Here is a 16,488-nt window from a genome sequence, read left to right as displayed (position 1 = left end):
TCTGCAGATTCGGCAGCATAAAGGTGTTACGGATACAAGGTTTAGATATATTACTAAAGAATATAGACAATTTTTGTTAAAATTATTTACTAAATTGTACAATATAAAATACATGTGAATCACTTCCTTCCTGTTATGATAATACCATCATACTTTTGTTGGAACCATTTTATAGCATCTTCTTTGGTAAGCCGGTGTTGAAAACCGACCTTACCAGTTTTTCTTCTTCTGTGAGCTACGTTAAATCCTACAAATTAAACACATTTCATAATTTACATTTAGATTTATCCATACATAAGGTATGAAACTTTCATCCTTTTATTACATTTATATAATATATAAATATTTTAATATTTAATTAAAGTGTAGTCTCAATCAAGTAACACACCCAGTAAAATGAAGTGGGCATGAGTTGCAAATATGAAACATTTTCTCTAGCACATTTTAATGTATAGATAACACCATAAAACAAGGATATCTATGATGCAGAATGTGCAACATTACTTTAAGCATTCAGTATGCAATTGAAATCAAGGTAGTTACTACTAACCTGGGCGTCCAAGTACAACGTAGAAGTCTAAACCGTAGATACCAATACTGGGATCGTACTTAATTCCCAAGTCAATGTGCTCTTGAATACCAAAGCCAAAATTGCCGGTGCAAGAAAAGTTTTCTTTTCTCAATTCATATTCGCGTACCTGTAACCCAAATAATACATTAGAATTATAATGTAAGCGTAAATCATACGTATAGACTTTTTTTTTTCATTCACCTTCAAGCCACGTTCCAGAATCTCCTCAGCTTTTGCGCCACGTACAGTACAATGCACAGCTATTTTTTCATTACGGCGGATACCGAATGAACGTACCGTATATCGAGCCTTAGAAAACACTGGTTGCTGGCCAGTCAGTTGTTCCAAGACCTATGTGAAAAATTATTTTAACTCTAAAGATTGGACCATTGGAAACACTTTTATTAAAACAAAAATAATATGTTCAGAATGTTAAATCTACCTTGGCAGCACGCGTCAGTCGATCACCTGATTCGCCCACGCAAATATTTAAGCACAACTTTCGGATTTTGACTTCACGCATTATATTTTTGGATGCATCCTTCGGCTCCTTAGTCTTCTTCTCGGTTTTCTTCCTGATTTTCTTCTCGGACGCTTTCTTTAGCTCCTGCGATTAAAATGATTAAAATTAAGACCTTTAATCCAATGTTTTTCATGTAGGGTGTAAAATGTACCCCAGTTCAAGGAATCTACTAAATTTACAGAGTGAACCTTTACCGATTTTATGGATAAATTGTTTCACAATTAGACGTGACTTTTGCGTTTATCTTTATATGGAGGATATATAGAATATTATCAACTTCTATTTAATTGGAAATCACTAAAGATAACAATGAAAATTGAGATATAATGCAAATTACATTCCATGTAATTATGTAAAAAAAAAAACCGCGAGTAAGGATTAACATAACAATATTAACCTATAATTCGGTACTTCCAGTCTGTTGATCAGCATAGATCAAATATATTTTTAATAAGTCATCTATGTATTAATTAAACGTAAATTTTTTTTTAGAACAAATGAACTAAGAAACTTTATTATAAACATAACAATAAGATATACATGTACTAATGCCGATTAAAAACAAGCGTGCGCTCTCATCCGCCTATCACAGCGATAATTTTGAAGATCGGTTTAATTAAAAAAAAAATAAATATCATCAATAATTTATGATAGTATCAGTTATTACTGTGTCATAATGATGTTTGCTAGAGCTTAGTGATGTAAAAGATATATGAAGATTAAAAGAAGTTTTTTCGAGCAAGGAACGTAAACTCACCGCCATATTGAAGAAAAGACAAACATCAAGGGCTGCGCCGGCTGCGTTCCAAAATTCACTCTGGTGCCGGTATGACAGGGTTCGGAGGCGAGAATAAATCGGGTCCAGTCCATAAGAAGTGTTGTTTTTGTCAGGTTGTATGGTCAAGGTATAAAAAAAAACATCTCGATCTCTAATCTCTAATGCTCGATCATTGGCCTTTTTCTTTTTAATAATTAGTATTGTTTAAACAATTAAAAAAATTGTTTTGTTGCAAAAAATTTTGAAACTTAAAATACAATATCAATGATGTATGTTTTACACATTAAAAAAGTTTAAGAAATATCTTAATAATTATTATTTCACCAAGAATCTTAAATAATTTAATCTGTACAGTAATGCTAAGACTCCATAGACGCGGAAACGCCATGCGGCAGAGTGCATTGACCAATCACAAATTTTGATTTTGCCGCAGGCGACTTGCGGCAGCCTTCTGATTGGTCAACGCACTCTACCGCACGTTGTTCTTCTCACATTCGACTATGATTGGTCAATTTCTTAAAGATTACGGCTTGAATCAACGGTTACGGCCTCTATAAATCAGCCTTTATGCTTATGTTTATGCGCTATGCAAGTTTGTCTGGATTGACCTTTAACTGACGAAACGGTGAAGGGACGGATACTACGTTTACGCGAGCGTTACTTCTGTAGTAACTTACGATAATTCACTCGTTTACGTGGAGTAAATTATCGTAAAGGCCATTGCATGTTGCACGTAACAAAGTTTTAAGTCATAATCGTAAGGCCGTAAGAAAATAGACCAATCACACTCGATTATTTTCCTTGAGCTCGAAGAATAATCGACTGTGATTGGTCTATTTTCTTACGGCCTTACGATGATGACTAAAACTTTGTTACGTGCAACGGCCTTAAGTTACTACAAAATCCCGTTTACGCGAAGGAATTATCGTAAGTTACTGCAGAAGTAACGCTCGCGTAAACGTAGTAGGAGTGCGAGAAAATGAGTGAAAAGCCCGTTTACAACGCGAGCTAAAAAGTGTTTAGCTTTGCGAACGCCCGTGCTACGCGAATGAGCGTGCTGATCGGTCGAGCTCCTCAACAGCCCTTACAGCCCTGAGCCCGGAGCCCGGCATGGGCAGCGTCGATTGACGTCATCGACAGGCGGCCAAGATGGTTGTCAATGTTGATAAGTGGTTTGGTTATACGGCGAAGCGGCGACGATAAACGACCGGACGGGGGTATCAAGCGTGGTCGGCGTTATGCCCGTCAAGTGAGAGCGAGAGCCCGTATCCCGTATTGATGAGAATTCGCGCGTTGGGTTGGCCGTCGCGCGAGGAATGGCAGCCTATGGGGACGTGGAGAGCGTACGACGTACCCTGGACGTCGTGCAAACTATGATTAACTTCACCGCCGATCAGCTCGACGATTTGCGGACCCAATGCTCCGTTACCGCGGAGCTGACCCAGCAGGAGATAAGGATGCTGGAGGTGAGGGGGCCCTCCACAAGTCCGGCCGTACCCCTCGCCCCTCGCGCGCGAAAATCAGGACCGATTTGCCCCGACGACGCTGGTCGTTGGCGCCTCTCTTTCTCTCTGTTGATCGTCAACAAGTTGCAACCGCGCCGTCTCGCCGTCGTTCAAAGCCTCGAGAACCTCCGGACTCCGTCATGTCGGCGGGAACGCCGAAAATGTCGTGACCCGCGGCCCCGCCGTGCTCCGCGTTATGACAGCTTCAGCTGTTTACATTTGTTTACATTGCTCTTCAGAATGCCTTCTTCCTGCCGTTTCCAGTTTGTGAATGAGAAATTTGTCATGTCACTCCGTTGATAGACACGGATAATGTCACACTTAAGATTTATCTGTAATTTTGAGATTATGACATAATGATCGTAATCCCAAAATTTAACATGTTTTTGTAGTGAAATTTATGGTCATAGGAAAGTTATAATATGACATTTGATATACATAATTTTTAATCCGAGTATAAAATGTGCAATATGTCGTGTTTGAGTGTTGTATGCTTATCTTGAATAAATATGTGTCCAGTTTGTGAGATTGAGAAATTTGTGATGTTATTACGATTCCATTGAAAGATATAGATAATATTATTTAAAATTTATATACGTTTATGGTGGGATTATGGTGTAATGTCGTAATGATTGCTTAAAATGTTTTAGTGGTAGAAATTTGTAGGCTTGTATATGATACTCGATATAAATATAAATAATTTTTATTCTCGGTGTATATTTCGTGTTTGAGCATTGTACCTTTATTTCAAATAAACATACACAATTACGGTAATAAACAACGAAGCTTAAAATTAATATACGTGTACATAATATATAAATTATATAACTTTGTAGAGATTAATACTTAATATGTGTCACAATAGCGGAATAAGATTTATCTATATTTAAATAAATAATTACATATATCTATATATTTAAATATTTTTTTATAGGGGAAATTAATAAAGTTATACTGCAAACAACTTGTGGCAAAGGCCAGATTGGCCAACCCGTTGCCGTCAGACATAATAGAATATCCATCGTTACAACAATGGTTGCGGGTAGTCGGTCTCACTCAGGAATCAATTCAGGTAACAATTATATGAGCACAGATATGAATAGATTTTTTATGATTTGTTACGTTTATTATTAGTTTTATTACACAATGTTATTTTATTACAATTTAAAAATAAATTTAAATGACATTACCAAACCAAGTCTTAATTTCTGTTTCTTTAATGCCCTGTTATAATATTTTAGATGGTTTGTTTCAAAGTTAATACTCTTGAAGACCTGAGAGAGAAGTCTGAACATGAATTAAACAGTATGTTAAATAAAAATTGTATATACTACAAGGAAGAATGTCGTAGGCTTCGTAAAGCACTGAGTAATTTATGGCGATACATGGGTAAATAAAATTTTATATTATTGTAAAAACAATTTATTTTATTTGTATATATGAATAACAAAATAATGCATACATATTTTACTATTTTTGTTAGATATTCTAATAAAAGGAGATACGGAGAATGATTCAGATTTATACTGGGATTCTTGGGACAGTTATCATTTACGCAAGGAAATTTGTTCTAAGCCAATTCTATCTCGTCAACGGTGTTCTATTCCATCAGAGAGTAGCATTCCATATCATAATAACAACAATGATATGTTACCAGCAGCTTCTGCATCTTTGATACTAAGTAGTCCTTCTTGTATCTCTTCATTACTAAAGCAAGAACGTGGTAAGTATAAAGAAAATATACTTCTTTAATTATCTTGGGTTATATTTTGAAGATTAAAATACATAAATTTTTCTTGATTATAGAAATTAAATTTCCGTCAACTCCTCCTCCATGTAAAAAACAACTGATTAGTGTGCAAAATAGCCCATCTGAAGTATTTCCATTAGCTAAGTCAAAATCTCATGAATCACAATTGGCAAGTCGTCCTGATAGTATGCAACTTGATAATGATGATACATTATCTAGGTAATACTTAGAATAGTTTGCTATGCATTTTCTATTAATTTCATTACATGTTATTTCATTGTGGTAATTTTCTAAACCTTTATTTTAATAAAATATTTATCTTTTAAATATATACTAACATTATATCTTTTTAGTTTTAGAAGTGACTTTCCTATAAAGAACAAAAGTAATTTTTCTGTGAGAAGAAATTTACCAACGGAACAAAGTTTAGATTATGGTACAACAGACTATGGAAGGGAAGAAAGTCTTTTGTCAAATTGTAATAGCCCTGTTAAATCACCTATTAAATCGCCTGTTAAATCACCTATTAAATCACCTGTTAAATCACCTATTAAATCATTTTTTAAACCACCACCAATCTGTACTACAAATGCAGAAAGTGATGATAATCTTGCGGGATCAGGTACATGAAATAGAAACGTTTTTTAACGCTATATTCTTTAAATAAATAAATTATATTTTTTGTTTTATTTTTAGAAACAAGTCTCAACGTGCCAAAATCTCCATGTACTCCTGTGTCTCGCGGCATGAGTCATATAATTGCTCATCGCTTTACCAGATCTTTTAATGTAATGACAGTATGTGACTATTGTGAGAAACCGATGTTTATGAACACTTTAAAATGCAAGGAATGTAAATATAGATGCCATCGTGAATGTGGATCCAAAGTACCTCCTTCTTGTGGCCTACCTCGAGGATTTTATGCTGAGTTTAAACGAACTATGCAATCTGAGAGTACGTAAAAACATTGCAACTTTAATACTGCTAATTATTGTCTAAGTTTTTTTTCATATTTTCTTTAAGTTATATTACCAAGTTTTTTCAAGAGTAACAAATGTTTAACAGTAAGTCATAAAAATACATTATTTTAGGTAATTTGCTGAATGTTTCTCCAGTATTAAAGAGGCCTGCCGCAACATCTTCGAATAATGCAAATTTATTACCCCCTTTAAATCGCAAAGACAGGAGACTGTCATATACACAATCTTCTATGAATATACCTTGTCAGGTATGTTACAATTTCTATCAAATATAATATATTTTATTAACTTTAGCTCACATCGCCAAGCAGTGGACTTGGTTTACAATTTCCAAATATTTCCAAATATTTTTAGTGAGTTTTTAAAAATATATCGTTGTGTAGAGGCTCTGTTAGAAATCCAATCGTGAAGGAAACAGGGCTAATTAAGAGCCATTCGTTGTTATCGATGCGAAAAAATTTATTCAGTCAATAATTAGTTCGAACGTATCGGTCTTAACTTAGACCATCTTCAGCATATGATAAAATGTGTGGCAAATTAATTGACGAACGGTAATCATTCTACGAATGACGAGGAATATATATAAGTCTCCTCTGGATTCCCGCCAGAAAGAATGGAGATATTGTCGAATCTTAAATATATTTTATGTAAATGTGTGGGACTGCTACATAGGAGGAACAAAATCATCGGAAGCCTGGAAACTGATCCGAACTCTAAAAACGGGCAACATAAACAAAATAAACATCCAGCCAAACCAGATAAACGCATGGAAACAGCATTACTCGGAACAATTTAAAGAAGACAGGACAATATACCTCACAAACTCCTCAAAAACATATCAAGTCCAAGGGCAACATATTGATATTGATGAAGGAATTATATGGAAAGCTATAAAATCCATGAAGAACGCCAAAGCGAGCAGACCAGAAAGAATTCCTGCTGAATTGATAAAATGTGGACTCAAAAACTTGTTACTCTCCTTAGGGAACTCTTCACAAGATATCTAAATGGAGAAAGGATCCCCAGGGCATGGAAAGAAGCCTGGATTACCCCGATCCATAAAAAAGGGAAAAGAGACGACTGCTCAAACTACAGATGCATATGTGTCACAAGCACTATGAGTCGACTATACGGGAAAGTACTTCGAAACATCATAGAAGAAGAGTATGGCCCCCAAGAAATTGAAGAACAAGCAGGATTCCGAACGGGTCGCTCGTGTCTGGACCACATCTTCAGTTTGGCTCAGCTCAACGAAAAGAAAGTCGCGACCAACGGAGAGATCTTCATGCTGTTTGTCGATCTAACTGAGGCCTATGATACTGTCTCTGTGCAAAAACTCTGGCAAGTACTAGAAAAGTCTCGGATAAATAAGTCCCGTAATAACAGCAATAAAACAATTATATGATTAAGCAACATCGCGGATCAAACTCGGAAATAACATATCGGAAAGCTTTCCAGTCACGAAAGGCCTTCGACAAGGTTGCTGCCTCTCTCCTACTTTATTTAAAATATACTTAAATGAGGCCCTTAGTGAATGGAGGCGAGCATGCAACGGAATAAAAGTAGAGTTAAACGATAGGTCCTTATATACTCCTCCTTATATACTCTCCATTTCGCAGACGACCAAGTTGTAATTGCGCAAGACAAAGAGGACCTGGAATTCATGAAGAGAAGGTTATTTAAAGAGTATGACGAATGGGGACTATCGGTGAATCGGTCAAAAACAAAATATCTATGTATAGGAAACGAAAAGGATAATCTGAACGTAGACAACACCGAAACAATAGGATCTTGCACAGAATACATTTACTTGGGCACGAAAATAGACAATAGTGGCCGAACTGAACACGAAATAGAGAACCGAATAATGAAAGGAAAACAGGCAGTAGGCTGTCTGAACTCAGTCCTATGGTCAAAAAGCATATCCAGAGCGCGCAAGCGTATTATATACAATTTTCCAGGGGATAGTATTGTACGGATGTGAAACCTGACAATTAACAAAATCCTTGGAACGTTGTCTGCTAGTCCTGGAGATGGACTTCTGGAGAAGAGCTGCGGGAGTGTCCAGATTAGAAAAAGTCCGAAATGAAAGAATCCGGGAAATAATGAAAGTAGATCGAACAATAATAGATGAAATCCAAAGAAGACAAGAAAGACTCCCCAAGCAAATCTTGAAGTGGACCCCAACTTAGAGAAGGAAAAGAGGAAGGCCCAAAGCAACGTGGTTGAGCGGAATACAAAAGGCCATGTCAGAACGCAATCTACAACCAGGAGATTGGAAAGACAGGAAAGGCTGGAAACTGGGAACCGGAAGGCGAAAAACGCTATGAAAACCGGGTATATATATATATATATATATATATAAATGTGTAGGAATAATATTATAAAATGTAGAGGAAACTTACCCTCCCCATTCGCAAGAAGAACCATCAGTCTCGAGCAACAAAAAAAAAGTGTAGTTACGGATACTTTCAGCCAGTGTTTAAAAATCGTTGAGTAGAGGCTCTGTTGGAAATCCAATCGTGAAGGAAACAGGGCTAATTAAGAGCCATTCGCTGTTATCGATGCAAAAAAATGTATTCAGAAATTTTAAAAATATATATTTAAAACTAAATTACGCAAGTAAATTTTTATATAATGATGTAAATGTATAGATATTTTATATTGCATAACGAATCATTTTTGATAATTTTATATAGATAAAATGATGCAAAATCTTTATATATATATATATATATATATATATATATATATGTGTGTATGTATGTATGTATGTTTATTATTTATTAGGGCGATTCTAGTTTAAATACCTTGAGATATAACCGCTCAACACCTTCTAGTCCGGCATTGCTATCAGCCACTATTAGCCACAATACACACACGTTTTTAAAACAGTTTCATTTTCCAGGTAAATAAAGGCATTTATTGTTGTGATTTATAGCTTTAGCTTCAGAATATTGGGATACCATTTACTTTGCTTCTAGATGTACTGATTAGAAAGGAGGTACTTTCTGAAAAACTGCAGGAGATGAAATACAGATCCGAGTTAGCAATTTCGAGTGATAAGAGAAGAAAAAGTGATACGGATGATAAGTATGACAGAAGACTAAGTGTTTCAGAATATAATATCTCAGATTCAGAAGAGATACCAAAGAGTACTGATTCTCAGGAATCTCTAAGCTCTGACAGCGAAGTACTGGCAGCTGGAGTTACATATCGTTGCCCTCGACAAAATAGTGTATGTTTGAGTTGATTTTCCCGGCAATCTTAAGCCCCTTGCACAATAGGCGATAGCGATGCGAGGTGCTATATGGGTTTACAACTTTCCACGCGTGGAAAGTCCACGCATGTATTTTGAAGGCACACTATGTGTCTAGTTTAATAATAGTGGAGCCCACCGCAGGGGGGGGGGCGGAACTTACTGCCTCCACGCATACACTTTCCACGCGAAACGAGGTGCCACATGGGTTTACAACTTTCCACGCGTGGAAACCCCACACATGTACTTTGAAGGCACACTATGTGTCTAGTTTAATAATAGTGGAGCCCCCCGTAGTGGGGCGGAACCTACTGCCTCCACGCATACACTTTTCACGCGTGGAAAGTTGTAAACCCATGTGGCATCTCGTTTCGCGTGGAAAGTGTATGCGTGGAGGCAGTAGGTTCCGCCCCCTGCGGGGGGCTCCACTATTATTAAACTAGACACATAGTGTGTCCTCAAAGTACATGCGTGGACTTTCCACGCGTGGAAAGTTGTAAACCCATGTGGCATCACGTTTCGCGTGGAAAGTGTATGCGTATAGGCAGTAGGTTCCGCCCCCCCCCTGCGGGGGGCTCCACTATTATTAAACTAGACACATAGTGTGCCTTCAAAGTACATGCGTGGACTTTCCACGCGTGGAAAGTTGTAAACCCATGTGGCACCTCGTTTCGCATGGAAAGTGTATGCGTGGAGGCAGTAGGTTCCGCCCCCCCCCCTGGGGGCTCCACTATTATTAAACTAGACACATAGTGTGCCTTCAAAGTACATGCGTGGACTTTCCACGCGTGGAAAGTTGTAAACCCATGTGGCACCTCGTTTCGCATGGAAAGTGTATGCGTGGAGGCAGTAGGTTCCGCCCCCCCCCCCCTGCGGGGGGCTCCACTATTATTAAACTAGACACATAGTGTGCCTTCAAAGTACATGCGTGGGCTTTCCACGCGTGGAAAGTTGTAAACCCATGTAGCACCTCGCATCGCTATCGCCTATTGTGCAAGGGGCTAAGATTGTCGGGAAAATCAACTCAAATAAGGTGATTTATCAAAATGACCATTTAGCATTGGGAAATATGCATAATGAAAATTTGATTAATTTGAACATTTTTGCTTTTATTATTTAAATGTCCCAAAAGAAGCGGGAATTATGCATATTGCCCGGCCATTATGCATAATTCCCGAATTAATCAAATTGGCCGTAACATATGTATTACATCTGATTAATCTCTCGATAAAAATATAAAATAAAAAATGTATCTAATTAAAAATGTTTATATTTTATAGATGACAATGGGACAAGACTGGGACATTCCATATGATGAATTGAAGATTATAAAACAGATAGGAAAAGGAAGATTTGCTACAGTACATCGAGGTTTTTGGCATGGAGATATTGCAATTAAAGTTTTAAATATTTTTAGTTTTTATTCGGAAGATGACAAGATATTAGAAACATTCAAATTAGAGGTAAGAATATATGATTATATTAAAACTTGAAATTGTTAATACTAAGAGGTATTTATGATTAAAAAATAAAGAGATTTTATGCTTAAATAATAATGATAGATATTTTATATTTTTGGTTATTATAGGTAGCTGCATGCCGAATAGCTCGGCACGACAATTTAATATTATTTTTGGGAGTTTGTATGAAACCTCAATTGGCTCTAGTGACTAGTTTGTCTAGAGGCACGACACTTTACACTCATCTTCATTTAGGAGGAGACAGATATACTTTAGCTGAAATGAATTTTATAGCTCAACAGATTTGTCAGGTAAACATGATCTCAAAATCTCGGGTACTCGCAACTCGTGCGTTCGCGTAAAAGAGTCACGGTACGGTCTCGCTTCGCGTGTACTTTGCGTGAGACACTACCGTGTCTCTTGATTTGTGCGTAAAATTTTTCAAATTTTTTTAAGCCATGTTGTCTGTATGCATATAACTATTACTATTAATTGAATAAATTTAATGTATTAAAAATGGCATTACAGACACATAAATGAAACGTAAATTTTAATTAAGGTATTAAAAATTTTACTAAAAAATTGGAGATATTCGAATAATCTTATAGTGTATTCTTGTACTAACTTTATTTTATAGGGTATGAAATATCTTCATTCTCGTGAGATAATACACAAGGATCTTAGGAGCAAGAACGTATTTATAGAAAATAGAAAAGTTCTGATATCAGATTTCGGTCTGTTTAATATTACCAAATTGTGCCATGGAAATAGGTAAAATTATATCTTAGAATAAAATTTATTCCTGCTAAATAAGTTGTATTCTAATATTTAAAATAAGCTGATTTTATATAAATATTTAGGAAAGGAGAAGCATTGAATATACCACCAGGTTGGTTATGTTACTTAGCACCTGAGATTATTCGCCGACTAAGACCATTAAATCGAGGTCAGGACAAAATACCATATTCAATCGGTTCTGATGTGTATGCATTTGGGTTAGTACTTTTACGATATTTAAGTATGCAATTCTAGATCTATCCCAAAAGCTATAAAATATATAATATATTTAATCATTTACATAATATTATATAATAAAAAATGATAAAATATTGGTTTATGTTAGAATGCACTATTTCTTGTAATTAATAAGTGATGACGATTTTAAATTTATATTTATTCTAAAAAGTATGACAAATGTGTACGTGTAAATATAAATGAATAACAATGAAAGATTGAAAAAAGATATTTTCCGATAGGACTATCTGGTATGAGTTGTTATGTAGTGAGTGGCCTTTTAGAGGTCAATCTACCGAAGCTATTGTTTGGCAAGTTGGAAAAGGAATGAAACAATCTTTAGCAAATTTGCAAGCTTCCCGTGATGTGAAGGTACATAGAGAGTTTAGAACATGCGTACATTTGTATTATATGATTTGTTTGTAAATTCTATACGCTATTCTATGCACTATTTGCAAAAATTATGGAAATTTTACAATTTTTTTATAGGATATTCTAATGCATTGCTGGTCATACCATCCAACAAAACGTCTTGACTTTATAGAGATAATAAATCTACTCAAAAGGCTGCCTCGCAAAATGTTAGCGCGTAGTTCCTCCAATCCTACAAATTGTTCTCGTTCTGCAGAATCTATGTTTTGAATACATTTAAGTTTATTTAAATATGCTGTTGTTCTTGTAATGTAAATATAGAATTATTGCCCGATCTTTGTTCAAGAAAAGTAAAATAAAAATCACTAAAAGATTCGCGTTTGTTTGTATTACTAATTTATTAAAATGTACAAAGCAAGAATATTAATACAATAATTAAAAATGTTAAATTGTTGCGAATACATATCTATTTTTGTGAATAGAATCGTAACACTAAAGTCTCCCTCTTTAGGAGGAGATATGTATATATTTATGATTTGTATTTATTAAACATATGTAAATATCTTTTGTATTTTAAATATATGTAAAATCTACAAATATTTATAAATAAGTAATATAATTTTCAAAACAAGCATTTTTATATGTGTATTGTAGAACAGCTCTTCAGTGTATGTTTTAAGAAATGTTGATTGATCTTTTGTTCTCTCTCAGGTGATATAACTTACTGAGAATAATAGGCGATAGACAATTTGTTTTAAATAAATTGTTTTATAAATAAAATTATCAGATAATTACCATATTTATATCTATTATAATTACTAATAATTATAACAAAATAAATATAAGTTTTTTCAAATCTGCTTTTGATTGTACGTTAATGATTTGAAAGAAACAGTTTAAATTGATATTTTTGCCACATTTTATTGTTGCTTGATTTACGATATCGATTACCTGTTCTTTTGCTGTATGTTTTATATTGTACCGTGAGTAGCTACCATGGCAGAAATTGCGTGTTTTCAACAGTCCGAGTGTTTAGAGGATTAATTATAATTTATTTTATTTTTCTTCAATTAGTCTTCGCGCGAGCGAAACGATGAAAAAATCTACTCGACTTATTTATCTCGAGTCCGTGTGCCAATGCGTATACAAACGAATTATGAGTATAATTTTCTTTTATAATGGATAATCCTGCAATTAATAAATAATATATAAATAATAAGTTGTTTTTCCTGATAATGTTACTTGAATTTTTTCAAGTCTCTTCCGAGGGGGTTACAACTATTGAAATTCGGTATATTACAGGCCATCATGAAATCTGTCTAAAATCCAGTGAAACCCCCTGAAATCCTTCCTCTGAAATCCGATGTACAAATTTTTTTCTAGTTACTTATGAACCCCTCGGTCTCCTTTCCTTCTTTCATCTTGTTTTCAGTTTAAGGCTTTCGCTTATAGATGAATTATTCTACAATCTATACTAGTTATATATAAACATTATAACGATTTTATAATTAAGAAATATTGTTTTACATGCATATAGGATCTTTTTAAATAAAATATTTTATTTGCTTGATATAAACATTATTAATGACAAGAAATTTCTATTCGTTATTCCAAATAAATGAGAAAATACAAACGGTAAAAAGTATATAGTAGACGCAATAAAACTTTTAATATGTCATAGCTATAAGTCTATTCTTTTCCCTTTGGTAAGGGAAAAGGGATGCAACTCGGATTATTTTTTAAATATGCTAAGTGATCTAGTGTTAATTTAAGCAAATATCTTTTTATTTGGAGATACCATGCAAGAATTTTCAACGTGTCATTTTTCGCTTCTGACATCACGATTCCAACATGGTTGCGACGAGTACCCAGGCTTGGAACATTCTAAGTAGTAAGTACCCAGGACTACCTAGGAGTCCCTCCTAAATAAATAAAAAGTGCTAAATTACTAACATATGTAATCAATTTTAATTTAATTAAATATTTATTTTTTAAAATCTTGTTTTTATTACATAAGAGCTTATTATTTAAAGAGCAAACAAATTATTCATTTGTAAGAAATTATTGATTCCGAAAAAGTATTTTTATCCACTGCACATCTTTTGTAATTCTTGTAGTTGTCTTCGGAGATGTATAGTACGCAATTTATTTAACGCTATTCTTTTTTCAAACGTTTGTACCAAAGGCTTTGTAATGATATCTGTTATGTGAACTAACGCACGTGTCCTGACTGCAAATAAAAATTATCTTTATTTATCGATTAGTTATCTACTTTTGTCAGATATTATAAACTATTATTTTAATTATAAGTATGTATATTTAATTTATAAAATGTATAATAAACAAAAACATACCAGCGTCATTGTGAATACTGGCGAGGACATCTGGATGATCTTTACAGGCTTCAGCCATATCTTCTTCTTCTTGCACCAAAATTTTTGACAGGTCTGTCATTGTCTGCAATATTATTTAATTTCAAATAAAAAGCTTTCTTTGATCTCTCTATAATAATATAAAAAATTAGAATCTTACTCTTAAACATCTATCTGAAATATCTGGAGTATGTACTATCTCTAATGGTATCTCTGTGGCTTCACCATTATCTGATTGAAAACAATTTAAGAAGATTTCGTGTTCCTAAGTAAAAAAAAATCATTATTATATCATTTATGTACATCAACAACTTTAAACATTCTATAGATTATTTGTTACATAAGTTACATGCACTGGAAGTTTTATATTGAGATTATTAACAATTTTAAACCATATAGGCCACATCAATAGTTGTAAATTTCGTTTGTTGATGTAGAAATTAATATAACGAAAATATATATTACTTTTGATTCTTTGCCCTCTGAAAACACTGAGAATATTAAGCCTACAAAACTGTGATCCATTGTTTGATAGGTAGCTTGAGTTCTGACATCTGCAAGACAAAAATTTAATGTAAAAATTTTGAATGTAAATTACATTGTACTCAAACATTTTGACGAGAGAAATATTTGTGATACACACCAACGTGTGATGGACAAACTGTAATATGTGGATGCGAATGATACCAGCCAAGGACACGCATAGGTCGATTTAATTCTACGGTTAATCGTTCGGCTTCAGCAGCAGCTTTTAGTAATTGTTCTGATGAAATTTCTACTCTGTCTTTCTTCTTATCTAGACGTCGCAAAATAATAACAGCTGATATTTTTGCTACTCCACAAGCAAACTAAAAGGGGGATAATTAATGGTTTGCTTTATCAATTGTATAAGAAATAATAAAGGAATATCGAGCATAAAGTAGTAGCAAGTTCCACTTACGTTACCGATAAGTAAACCCATTACTTCAAAGTTCTCTGTGGATAATGCATGCTGCAAACACACCATGTAGACGTCTGTTTGCAGTTCCACTTTTTGCAGTGGAGAGTCATCCATTGTTTACAAAAATATTAATCCTGCAAAAATTAAATACATAAGATGCGAATAAATTCATGATTGCTGAATTCTATACTCTCATTTTAGACACTGCAAGTAACGCACTAGACGCTTAGGTTTCCAGAGCCAAAAGAATATAATTCAAACAATAGCATATAATTGACCCTGGTGCGACATCGAAATTTGGAGCTATCCTCTGGGTATGGACAAATGGATCATGTGCCTCATATCTTAATTAAAAGAGAGTTCTCAGAAGAAGAGGCTTCTTCTAAGCCAAGATCCCTTAACAAGGCAATTATATGCGAGATGACGTGAGATAGTAATGTATGCATAACCTACACCACTCTTTCTGAATTGACGCCCACCGCCCACGTACACACGCCGGTTCGTCCGACATTAAATTAGGTGCCTGTATGGTCCCATTTCGAGCCGAGAACATTTTCCTGCGGACTGGTGTGTCAATCAAAGGTGCATATAGCGCGTTACTCGCACTGCCTTTCGAATGTCTGTGTTTTCTGCTCGGTAAACAAGATATATCGTGATATATATTTACCAGCGGATTGCGAACTAGCAATCTGGAGTCCAGAGTCCAGGTAAACACGCGACGTGCAGTCAAGGTACGTTGCAGCCGTGGGCTAAGCGCAGGTCGACAGATCTCTCCCTCGTCGAGTCGCGACTCCCTGCGTTTCTCGCTCCCGCGGTTCAATGATCTCTCTCCGATACTCCGATCTTGTCCAGCTTCCCCTTTGCCGCGATCCGCCTCCTCGCTTCGCCACACGCGCTCGAACGCAACGGGGCGCTGTGATTAGCGTGAATCCCCGCCCCCGGGATTGATCAGAAATTAACGGAC

At 35.0% G+C, this 16,488-nt stretch overlaps 3 protein-coding genes across 7 annotated transcripts; 1 reads left to right on the top strand and 2 right to left on the bottom strand.

The window, feature by feature from the left end:
* Positions 1-70: 70 nt before the first annotated feature.
* On the bottom strand, positions 71-1,872 carry LOC139810786 (large ribosomal subunit protein uL5-like). Its single transcript, XM_071774663.1, has 5 exons — positions 1,852-1,872; positions 1,014-1,178; positions 773-922; positions 551-698; positions 71-247 (listed from the first exon to the last, which is right to left on the bottom strand). Exons 1-5 carry the CDS (start codon positions 1,855-1,857, stop codon positions 120-122), a joined length of 597 nt encoding a protein of 198 aa, XP_071630764.1. The 5' UTR covers positions 1,858-1,872; the 3' UTR covers positions 71-119.
* A 1,111-nt stretch (positions 1,873-2,983) lies between these two features.
* On the top strand, positions 2,984-12,587 carry Ksr (kinase suppressor of ras). Its single transcript, XM_071772138.1, is given in 17 exon segments — positions 2,984-3,148; positions 3,150-3,338; positions 4,312-4,449; positions 4,619-4,766; positions 4,861-5,100; positions 5,184-5,346; positions 5,481-5,749; positions 5,824-6,081; positions 6,219-6,355; positions 8,898-9,015; positions 9,092-9,345; positions 10,647-10,829; positions 10,955-11,137; positions 11,464-11,597; positions 11,687-11,821; positions 12,083-12,212; positions 12,330-12,587. Coding segments are annotated over 17 exon segments (2,949 nt in total). The 5' UTR covers positions 2,984-3,031; the 3' UTR covers positions 12,483-12,587.
* A 1,009-nt stretch (positions 12,588-13,596) lies between these two features.
* Positions 13,597-16,406, bottom strand: LOC139809323 (lys-63-specific deubiquitinase BRCC36). 5 transcript variants are annotated; one of them, XR_011731083.1, is made up of 8 exons: positions 16,192-16,406; positions 15,525-15,658; positions 15,228-15,432; positions 15,050-15,138; positions 14,745-14,849; positions 14,567-14,669; positions 14,225-14,442; positions 13,597-14,134 (listed from the first exon to the last, which is right to left on the bottom strand). XR_011731083.1 is itself a non-coding variant. In XM_071772142.1 (7 exons), the coding sequence occupies exons 2-7, from the start codon at positions 15,636-15,638 to the stop codon at positions 14,118-14,120; spliced, it is 633 nt and encodes a 210-aa protein (XP_071628243.1). In that variant the 5' UTR covers positions 15,639-15,658; positions 16,192-16,406; the 3' UTR covers positions 13,597-14,117. The 5 variants fall into 5 exon arrangements, 2 of the variants coding, with proteins under 2 accessions (XP_071628243.1, XP_071628242.1); XR_011731085.1 differs by lacking the exon at positions 16,192-16,406 and adding an exon at positions 15,978-16,117; XR_011731084.1 differs by lacking the exon at positions 16,192-16,406 and adding an exon at positions 15,744-15,961.
* Between the last annotated feature and the right edge of the window lie 82 nt (positions 16,407-16,488).

This window comes from Temnothorax longispinosus, chromosome 3, assembly GCF_030848805.1.
Source record: "Temnothorax longispinosus isolate EJ_2023e chromosome 3, Tlon_JGU_v1, whole genome shotgun sequence".
NCBI classification, from domain to species: Eukaryota; Metazoa; Arthropoda; class Insecta; order Hymenoptera; family Formicidae; genus Temnothorax; species Temnothorax longispinosus.
Note: the sequence above shows the minus strand (reverse complement) of the source record. Positions and strands in the feature narration are given on the sequence as shown.

Excerpts from the sequence above, each read along its gene's own strand:
- LOC139810786 (XM_071774663.1), bottom strand. Across the intron at positions 699-772 it reads TTCTGGAACGTGGCTTGAAG|GTACGCGAATATGAATTGAG; the intron begins GTGAATGAAAAA and ends TTTGGGTTACAG. Across the intron at positions 248-550 it reads CGTTGTACTTGGACGCCCAG|GATTTAACGTAGCTCACAGA; the intron begins GTTAGTAGTAAC and ends TTTAATTTGTAG.
- LOC139809323 (XM_071772141.1), bottom strand. The coding sequence starts at position 15,638 with ATGGATGACTCTCCACTGCAAAAAGTGGAACTGCAAACAGACGTCTAC. Across the intron at positions 14,850-15,049 it reads CAGAGGGCAAAGAATCAAAA|GAACACGAAATCTTCTTAAA; the intron begins GTAATATATATT and ends TTTTTTACTTAG. Across the intron at positions 14,443-14,566 it reads CAGTATTCACAATGACGCTG|TCAGGACACGTGCGTTAGTT; the intron begins GTATGTTTTTGT and ends TTTTATTTGCAG.